The sequence below is a fragment of the Pteropus alecto genome, unplaced genomic scaffold (assembly GCF_000325575.1).
Source record: "Pteropus alecto unplaced genomic scaffold, ASM32557v1 scaffold28, whole genome shotgun sequence".
NCBI lineage: Eukaryota > Metazoa > Chordata > Mammalia > Chiroptera > Pteropodidae > Pteropus > Pteropus alecto.
The window spans coordinates 663,908-674,147 of record NW_006441063.1 but is presented as its reverse complement, the minus strand read 5'-3'; the positions used below and the strand labels follow the sequence as shown (position 1 = coordinate 674,147).

The following is a 10,240-nucleotide window of genomic DNA, read 5'->3' as shown; positions in this document are numbered from 1 at the left end:
TTGATTCCCATCTCTGCCACTCACTACCTGTGTGAACAACGGCATGTCCTTGGGCCTCCTATCTGTACAGTGGGAGGAATGATACTTTCCTTCTAGTGCTGTCAGAATGACATGAGCTAAGAAAACGTGTGAAGTATTTAGAACAGTGCGTCTAAACAAAGAAAACGGTTGAAAATGCAGCTCTTAATCTTCCCAGAGAATGCAGAGTTCCAAAGCACCTTCCCTGCTAGTCGTCACATTCCAGGAGGGGTAGGTCACCTGCCCTGTGTAGGTGGTGACACTCATAGACTGTAATTAAACTAATTTCCATAAATCTTCCCTGTCTTTCACTTCTTAATATTAGGATGGCCAACAAGAATTGAAGAATTTGCAGGTCAGGGGTTCTACCTAAGTACAAAATTGTGTATTTCTTAATAGAGAACACTGGGTTGGACAGTAGGAGTCTGACTCCAATTAGAGTGTGTGTTTTTTCCACAACACCAAGCAATTCTCTGACACCAGCAGGGCCTCCTACAATTCAACTCAATTCTGACACTATCTACCCTGGAGATATGGTTGATCCCACAGGTTAAGGGCACAGTCCCACAAATCTGCCCCTCTCCTCACTTCAGATACCAGTTGCAAATCCAGATTATAATCTGTGCTTCTGACCCATCAGCTATAGATTGGAGGTTCCAAGGGCCTCTATCTTGGGTTTGATTAATTTGTTAGAGCAGCTCAGAGGAGTCGGAGAAACATTTTACTTACTACGTCACTAGTTTCTTATAAAAGGATATAACTGAGAAACAGTCATGGAAGAGAGATGCACAGGGCAAGGTGTGGGGAAAGAGAGAGGTTTCTGTGCTCTCTCAGGCCGCTCTCCTCAAATCTCCATGTATTCATCAACCTGGAAGCTCTCTGAACCCTGTCCTTTTTGGGTTTTTAGGGAGGCTTCATTACATAGGCATGATTGATTAATTCATTAGCCATTGGTGATTGAACTCAATCTTCAGCTCTGCTTCCATTCCCAGAGGTGGGGGTGGGGGCGGGACTGAAAGCTCCAACCTCTAATCAAAGGGTTGGCTCCACTGGCAACCAGCCCTCATCCTGAAGAGCTTTCCAAAAGACACCTAATTAACATAACAAAAGACCTTTATCACTTCACAGGAAATTCCCAGGGTTTTAGAGTTCAGTGTCAGGAATGGGTAGAAGACCAAATATATATTTCTTACTATATATCACATTACAGATAGTCATACCAAGTTGTCTTTAAAGAAATAAAAATGGAAAATTGAAAAGGTTTCCAAAACTTTAAAATAAGACCTAGTAGCCATCAAAGTCTGTAGGACAATTACACCAAGTAGAAAGGTATAGGAAAAAGAGCAAATTAGTTTTACGAAGCAGAGTATGTAATTCCAACACAAGCCTGTATTTGGCCCTATCTGAGAGGTTATGGCCAAGCTTCAAGTTCTACACCTGAGAAACTGCTAAAAGTGCCCCTATTATCTAAGATGCAGCATGCAATCTTGAGAGCATGTGGACCCCTTCGCTGTACTTCCAAGGCTCTTGTCTTCTCTCTCAAGGCAAGGCAGCCTTCTTGCCCACTCCCCACCCACCCTTATCCAGACTTCGACCCCAGGCTTCTCTGTTATTAATCCCTTATACTGCGCACTTTGCATGAATGAATGCAGAAGTGCACTACATTTTTCAAAAATATTTCTTTGAAATATTCAAAAATATTTCAAAATATTTCAATTTCAAAAATATTCACTTTGCATGAATGAATGCAGAAGCACACTAGATTTTTCAAAAATATTTTTCAAAAATATTTCAAAAATATTTTTACTATTGTTAGTGGTAGAGAAGATGCCCTCTGATATAATTTTTTTTTGGTCTTGCCATCTTTGTGGGAGGAAAGTGGATTCCAGGCCAGATCTGCTATTTGGGAGTATAATAATTGCCTAAAACATTCCTGGCTTTTTATGTACCAGCTCTCGCCCTTGGAGAATAAGGGTATATAGCAATATCCCAGAGTCTAAACTCCTCTTTTTCCTTTAGACCTTTTATCAGCCTTCATAGTAATGATGCAGGACGGGGTCAATTTCCCCCTGGTGGGCCCTCATTGAGAGAGAGGATTCTTTGAGCACAAGAAAGAATTCAAATGTACGCCAAAGTTAGAGTCAAAAGGAAAGTTTATTAGAGAAGGGAAAAAGCAAAGACCAGAGAAAGCAAAGACAAAAAGCCAAGACAAGAAATTCTTAGTTTCTGTGAATTACAGTTTAAAGGCTTTGTTTACCCATTTTCCTTTGATATGGGCATACAGTGAGAAAGGATGAGTAAAGTCACCTGTGGAAGCAAAGTAATGGATCTAGAGCCCTTAACATGCCCAGGTTACAGCTTGCACAGGGTGGGCATTTGCACTATTCACCCATCATCTAACAACTATTGTGCATCTTTGTGTTACATCTTGAGCAGTCCTGGGGTGTGACAAGTTCCCTCTCCTCTGTGGGCTCACACACAACTGCAATACAACACACTGAGTGTTACAGTGGAGACTTGAACAGTGGGTGCTGTGGGAGCAACCTACTCTGCTGGGGGAGATGAGACGATGGAGAGAGACATATTTACGTATATGCATACGCCATGTACTAAGCTGTTCTCGAAAAGCACTCTTGTGAGCAAGCTCTTGAATCCCAACCACCTTTTGAGGCAGAAATTATTTTAATTCTAACATTATATATAGATCAGGAGTCCAAGGCACTAAGATGTCAAGTTGCCCCCAGTCACACTTGGAAGCAGTAAACAGGGACCCAGACTGCCGCTTCAAGGACCTGCAGTTTTCAGGATCTTGTCTGCTCAGCCGCCTCCAGGGATGGGGAGTGGGGTGGGGATCGGGGTGCCGGAAATAGTATGCAGTATTTGCTTCAATATGGGAGATCAACCTAATGCCTGGGAATGTAAGAAAGGAAGCATGCAGAAAGCATCTCTTGTTTCAGCTTTCCTAATCCTTTCTAGGTCACTTCGAATAAAATTTGCAAATGACTGCCTGGTGAAGACATGCAAATGACTACTTAGTGGAAAAGTCGTTTGGAGTCCTAAGAAAGTTGGCACATTTGGCTACCTCAAGTGCGCCACATTATTCTTTTTCAGAGTGAATGTGTTTGAAGACAAAGCTTTGTACATTTCCCTCACTTGCTTTCTAATTTGCTATTCCAATTATAACAATGATTAACAAAACACCCTGTGGTTTGAACTGAGTATGCCTATGAGCAGGGGTTAACAAAATAGGAAACTGTAGTATATTTTAATTCTTTTAGGTACTTCCATGGCAGTACCCTGTACACTGGCTCTACTCAAAAATAAAACAAAGCCCAGAACCAGGGTAGGCAGTACATCCCATTGTTGCTATATGCTGTTTGAACTGTCAGAACTCACAGCTTTTGAATGTTTACCCTGGTCTATACGAAAAGGAAAGAAGAAAACCACCTCGTCAACTGGCCATGAGAATCCATGAATCTTGGCTGAATCCATAAATCCAATCATTAAGCCCATTGGTTCTCAGCGAGGTATTGTGGAAATCAGTAATTTTTCGTTGGCACAATGACTAGCAAGGGCCACTGGCATTAAGCAGGCAGGGGCCAGGCATGCTAGTCAGTCTACAATGCTGATCAGTCACATACAGTGAAGAACTGATCTGCCCAACACTAGTTATATCCTAGTTCCTCAGGATAAAAGCCTAGAACTAACACTACTTTACATATAAACACAAACTGTCTTTGCGCAGTATTGATACACACTGAATTCTCCAGGAATTTAACTACTTTACCAACTGAGGAAAGATTGTACTGTTTCGTTTCAGCTATTACCTAGAGTTCACCATTTTGGAAAATAAGGTCATCAAATGGCAACACTGCTCATGGTATTTGAGCTGTGAAAACACACTTTTCCAGTTTGCATTTGAAACTGCGCTAGGCAGGTATCTATCATCAGTGTGGCATTGGAGCATTCACATATTAAAATAAATTGTTTTATTATAACAATTTTGCTTTTTAGTTTTTTGAAATTGTGTTGTTGGATTATCTATGGTTTGTTATTTCGGTATGGTTAAAGAAGGCATTTCAAAATACTTGATATAAAAAGGAGTTGGGTCTTTTACAGGGTTATGTAGTCCAGCAGACTCCCTTTGGAAAGAAAATTGAGACCCAAAGCCTTAAGCAACTTGCCCCAAGACACAAGTGTTACATTATCTTCCTATTTCTTTAGAATTTCAGTTTCAGTTTTAAAAACCGGAAGGGGAGAGTGGCAGCATGTGAGAAATTATGTGATGGGAAACGAGCTATCTGAATCTTGGCAGAAGACCCTTTCGGGGATGGGGGAAAACCCTGCGTATTTTTGGTCAGGCTGAGGGTCAGAAGAGAGTGGGAAAATTGTTTATAAGAACCACCTCTGTATGGCTGCTCGCTTAAAGCCAGGGACCCCGCTAGTCAACACATTTTCTTCTATTTAAGGGCCTGTGGCACAACCTGGAACTGGGGGTGGCATGCTTAGGAGAGGGCCAGAAGAAGGGGTTCTTTCGACGGCAGAAACCCACTTCCTCCCGTTCCCCTTCTACCGCAGTGGCCTGAGGGTCACTCTGACCCCAGGCCGATGACGCCAAAGCACGTCCTTTGGCAGGCCCCGACTGCGCCTAGCACAAACACCCCCGATTCCTTAGGAGAGCTCTTCTGGCTCCCCAAGGTCCTCTGTCTTAGGTGGGAGGCAGCACCAAGTTGAAGCCACCGGCCCTAAGCCTCTGGGTGCCACGCGAGAGGAAACTAGGGGCCTCGCGTAGCCCTTGGAAAGGCGGAGGGCCGGGGTCCCAGAGGGTGCGCAACCACCCTCTCAAATTCCGGGGGAGTGTCTCATTGTTTCCTCGCCGTGGGGGTTGGGCGCACAAGAGCGAGCTCGGGGCTGGGGTGACCTGAGAGGGACTATTGCGTTTCCGGGCGGTGCCCTGCTGTCTAGGCAACTGTGCTGTAAAGCGTCGGGCCACCAGCCTGCACCACTAGTTCTCCTCCCAACCCCAAGCCGGTCAACAACCATCCCGCCCTCCTTTCTCCTCAGTTTCTCCCTCCTCCTTCCCCTTCCGTCCCCCTCCCTTCCCGCCCCTCCTCCTCCCTCCTCTTCCCTCTCCTCTCCTGGTCCCCCCACCCCTCGCATTCTGAGCACTTAAGCCACGGTTTCCTGCTCCACAAAATGGCCACCGCGCCCGACACCTGCGGTCACGTGACCTGCCGCTCTCTGAAGCCTCTTTTTGCCTAACTCCGATTTCGGGGAAGCTGCCCGCAAAAGAGCGAAGGCTGATTAATTTGGAGAAATTTAGCGACATCTCCAAGTCCGGGGACTGAGAGAGAAAGAAGAGAGAAGGCGCGTGTTATAAAGAAAGTTACAGCAAAATCCGGGAGCGTAGGGAGAAGGAAAAAAGCCTAAGTGAAATTTTAGGCCGCCTATTGGGCGGAAAGCGAATTCTCGCGAGACTCAAGATAGGTTATTAGCTGAGAACGGGGAAAGAGAAGCGCAACCTAACTAGGATAGCATTTGGCACTCTGAGATCTAAGGTAGGACGACGAGCCTGGGACGAGACTAAGAAGTCCCGCGAGGTTAGGAGTCAACGAGCGCGCAGTAGCTAGGCAGAAGTGGTAACGGCAGGGGGAGTGCGGGTGTGAGAGGGAGGGTACACGTCTTACGTGCTGACGTAGCAGTCTCGCGAGTGGGTATATTAGGTCCGTGATCGCGCCGTTCGTTCCAGAGCCGCAGTTCTCCCGTGAGAGGACCTTCGCGGTGAATCAGACACACTCGCTCAGCAGCGGAAGACTCCGAGTTCTCGGTACTCTTCAGGGATGAGTCATGTGGCGGTGGAAAATGCGCTCGGGCTGGACCAGCAGGTGAGCTGCGAGGACCCCACCGGGCTGCACAAATCTCTCCCCTGATCTAACCTGCCTTGTGGCGCAGCGCTTACTGACACCCTCAGTTCCCATTTCCTGGGTACCTAGGGCTGGCGAGTGTCAACGGTCCGGGACTATGGAGAAACGGGAAGGTGGCAGGAATGTCGGTTGTGGCTGTCGCCCGGGCCCCGGCTTGGCCCGCGGTATTGTCCCCGGGCCGAGCACAATGGCGGCTTTTGTGTGTGCTTGCGCAGGCGGGCGGAGGGGGAGGGGGTGCGCGCGCGCTCGCGTAGACGCGCACGCGCGAACCTCTGCTGACTAGTGACCCGTAGGTGTTGGGGGGGATTCGCGGTGTACGAATGGGGACTCTGGCCTCCCAAGGGTTTCGGCCCTCAATGCGCGCGATTCTCGGATTCGTGTTTGGGAGACCTGGTGGCGTTGGTGTATGTGTGTCTGGGTGTGTGAGCGCGCGCGTTTGCGGAGGAATGCGGCCCTGGAATGTGGGAGGGGGCATCGCAGGGGGCTGCCTGCGCTCGGGGTAATGGCGGCGGCCTCCTTTGTGTGGTGCTGGGTGGCGCTGCGGCCCACTAGCGGGAGAGGCTTGGACCAGCCGGGCTCCTGGCCGGCGAGGACCTGGAAAGGAGGACGCAGTGGGCATCTTGTTCCTGCCGGGCTTCCTTCCGCAGGTTTTCTCGTTTCAGCCAGGTTTCCGCAGGCCCGGCGCTGCAGCCCGGGAGGCCGCGTTTCCGGAGTGGAAAGTTTTGTGACGCAGAATTTTCGGGGAGGAATGGGGGGGGAGGGGAGGGAGTAAAGGGCCGCTGCTTGCGCGGTGGCGCTGGGCTCTGGGCTCAAGAGAATACCGGGGCGGCTCCTGGTATTCACTGGAGATTTAGCCTATGGCCACGCGTTTTTTTGGGGTATGGGTATCACGGGTTGTAAGAGTGTTCTTGAGTTAGCGACGTCTGACTCGGCCCGAGGAATAAATGAATGTGACTTGAGAGAAAATAAAGTTTTGTTGACTTGTTGCAGCCCGTGGAATAAAATTTTGAAGTAGGCCGAATTAGGTGTGTCGTCTTAACTGGAATTCCCTCTTTTAAGCGTGTTGGGGGGAAGAGGAGAGGAAGATGTGAGAGCTGAGTGACGAGTGGTTAACGCGTTTTGGTGGCAGGAAGTCTGCATCCCTCTGCAACATTGGCACTACGCTTCAGATAAGCTGTGGGATGTTTGGAGCCATTAAATAAACCTTGGAATAATTCTAAAATGGAATTTAGTGATAAATTGATGATTTTTTTAGTCACATTAATACATTTTAGGGATTTAACTATGTTTCTTTGGGGGATTTAACGATGTTTCTTTGGGAGCATTTTTCCCCCATTAATGAATCAATTGTACCAAATCCTCTAAATCGCTCAGACCATATGTTGAATGGAAGCACAGACAAAAAATCGTGTCGAGCACAGGCTTACCCCCAGCTTTAGTATTTTCCATATAGCCGGTGCCGATTTTAAGATTCTAGGCAGGAATTAACTTTAAATTAGTAGTTGATGTAATTCTGAAGAACATGCAGTCCTTAGAATTCAGCAGCAAGCATTGACAAAGAAAATTCCAACACTGTAATTCTAACAATTTAGCGTTTAAAGTTGCCTTTTCATGTTCCAATGTAAAATTAATAAAAACTTGTATGTAAGAAGTGCAAAAAGTTTTTGTTCCTATTATGCTTCGAAGTATCAGTCTGTTGGGATAAATACTGCAGAGAAAGCCTGGCAGCGTTTTTGCTAATAGAAATTATAGAAATAAGGTACTTAAGTCTTTACTAAGCTGATTTTTGTTTTTTATTTTTCTTCTTTTAAGTCTTAGCATGTGCTTCCAATTTTCGGTGACTCCATTTGATTATGCTTGCAATTTTGACAGTATCATCTTGAAGGGACTACTTAGTGGTATAGTATATCACCTTTGCAGACACGTGGCAATAGTACTGTGTGACTTGGTCTTTCGTGGCTTTTAAAATATTTCTTGGGGCACGTATTCCCCCTCCCCCCACCACCATTGCTTGTAAGGTACTTCCTGGTTAGTCATTACAGAATGTAATGAAGATAGGTCTTTTTGTACAATGTTGAACCTTTGAGCTACCAGTGTAAGGAGATAGGTGGAAATGGAGATTAAAGGTAGTGAAATGTCCAAGTATTTAAGGGCATTGAATGCCAGTTCTGCCATTTATGCCCAGTCTTTAAACTTATCTCAGTGGCGAAAAGGGGAAAATGAATAGGTATGTACTTCACAGGGTTGTGCTTAACATAGTGCTCACTATGTATATTGTTAATCTTTTTTAAGAGTGCTACACTAATTAAAAATATTTGCAATATTTAGGGATAAAGGAATTAAAATTCTATCATTTTTCAGATGTGCTTTGTAAATTTAAAATCCAAGTAGAAGATTGGCATTGGAAACATTCGTCATGTGATTGGAGCTAAAATTAATCCTTATCTATTTGACATTTAAAATTTTTAATTTCTGGAGCTTTTCATTTTGAATGAATGACCTAAATTTGGACCCAGTTGCTACTGGAAAGCACCGATGTCTTGATGTGCTGCCAAGTGTGTACATAATACTGTTTTGCATTTGTTTAGAACTTACAGTCTTAAGCACATTCTTAGTCACTTTCACATTAAGAGTGTCACTTAAGTGTGAGGCGGGACTAGTGCTTGTAAATGCTAGTGGGCAGACTAATTTTAGAGTTTTTAGTGTAATATTTCAGCATGTGGGCTGCTAACGATTTTATAACTCTATTCTAGTTTGCTGGCCTAGACCTGAACTCTTCAGATAATCAGAGTGGAGGAAGTACAGCCAGCAGTAAGTAAAACATTTTACGGACTTACCGAATATTAGAATTTTAATATACTATTTTGTTGAACTTATTTAAAATTTAAGAATTTCTCCTGTAGTATTTACTGTGTAAAGAATTATGTAGAATTATGTAGTAATTGATCAATCTAAAGCGTCATGACCTTTTGGTAATAAAAGATTAGTTTTCTTGAGTAAAAGTGATTTTAAAAAACTGTACAACATAATAATCTTTAGTAGAGTTTGTCTATGAATATGGGCCCAGTTTAGAGGTGATGGGGTCGTGTCTCTCCCTGATCAGTAAAGGAAACATTCACATATTTAAATCATTAGAAGTACCCCTTTTTTATAAAGAACATGAAACTAATAGAATAAAGCTAGATTGAATCTTGGGGTGGTTAGGATTCAAAATGCCATATGTGGCATTTTTTTTTTTTCCTTTGGAAAAGAAGTTAGATGTAAAAGTGATCTCCCCTCCCCAGGTTTGTTTCTTTGTTTTTTGTTTGTTTTTTGTTTGTTTGTTTGTTTTTGAGACTTATTAGAGATTAGTAATAAGGAAATCTCTATTTGGCAGTAGACTTGCTTCAGTTTAGGGCTCTTCCAACCTATTATCTAAAAAGATGGGTACAGGCTGTAGGGTTTGAAAGCACTATTTCTTAAAGCATTGTATTACGTAGTAAAGAACATGTCATTTTTAGGCAGGGACCTAACTGGACACGTAGTTTTACTTGGTATTTGTTTTAAATTTCACCTTATTTCCCATGCTAAGAATCTTTTAAGAATCGATCATTTTAGTTTAGTAGAGATCTTTAATATTTAATTCAACCCAGGAGGGAAAAAGGAAAATTAAATTGTAGATTTACTAGTAATAAAGTGAGTTGACTTCATATGGTGGGTATGCATTGTTTGCTTTTTGCCTTTTCATCCATTTCCTAGGCTGTATTCTTGCTTGCATACAGAGCAACAGTCGACTTTTCAGCAAGCCCCAAATTAAAACTCCCAAATTCTTGAAATTACTTCCTCTTTTCAGCTTTTTCACATATATTCTGTTTGGAATTTACTAGGATAGAAACAAAAAAGGCCTCTTAATGGCTAATTGTGTGATTTATTACATGGTAGTCTTTTAGGTTGTTGTTGTAATACTTGAGTTGTAATCATTTTGTTAGATTATGACAATTCTGAAACCATGGCAGGCCTTTAAAATAATTGTGTTAAATTAACCTTTAGTGGCAAGTTAAACATTTTGTATTTGTAAACTTCAGCTATTAGGTTCCAAGTCAAATTTTTGTTTGCCAAACTTGTTTTCCTCTCCTTTTTAAAAATTTGTTTATAAAGCAATAACCTGTTAAAAGTAAAACTGAATTCATCTCCCCCCAATTTCCAAGTAAGCAGTCTGACTAAGAAGGCTAGGGATTTAAAAAAAAAATTATTCAGAACCATTTTTTTAATAGTACATGTTTTGGTAAAAAAGTTTTAACTTGAAGGTTTTTGGCATT

At 43.5% G+C, this 10,240-nt stretch overlaps 1 protein-coding gene across 2 annotated transcripts in view; it reads left to right on the top strand.

Annotated features, from left to right (window-relative positions):
• The first annotated feature begins 5,432 nt into the window (after nt 1-5,432).
• Nucleotides 5,433-10,240, top strand: part of DDX3X (DEAD-box helicase 3 X-linked) — a 15,123-nt gene continuing 10,315 nt past the window's right edge. The window contains exons 1-2 of one of the 2 annotated variants that reach the window (XM_006918248.2): nt 5,433-5,903; nt 8,696-8,753. In XM_006918248.2, coding sequence (XP_006918310.1) covers nt 5,859-5,903; nt 8,696-8,753 — 103 coding nt within the window. In that variant the 5' untranslated portion in view covers nt 5,433-5,858. The remainder of the gene's footprint in view (nt 5,904-8,695; nt 8,754-10,240) is intronic. The other variant, XM_006918249.3, reaches the window with a different exon arrangement.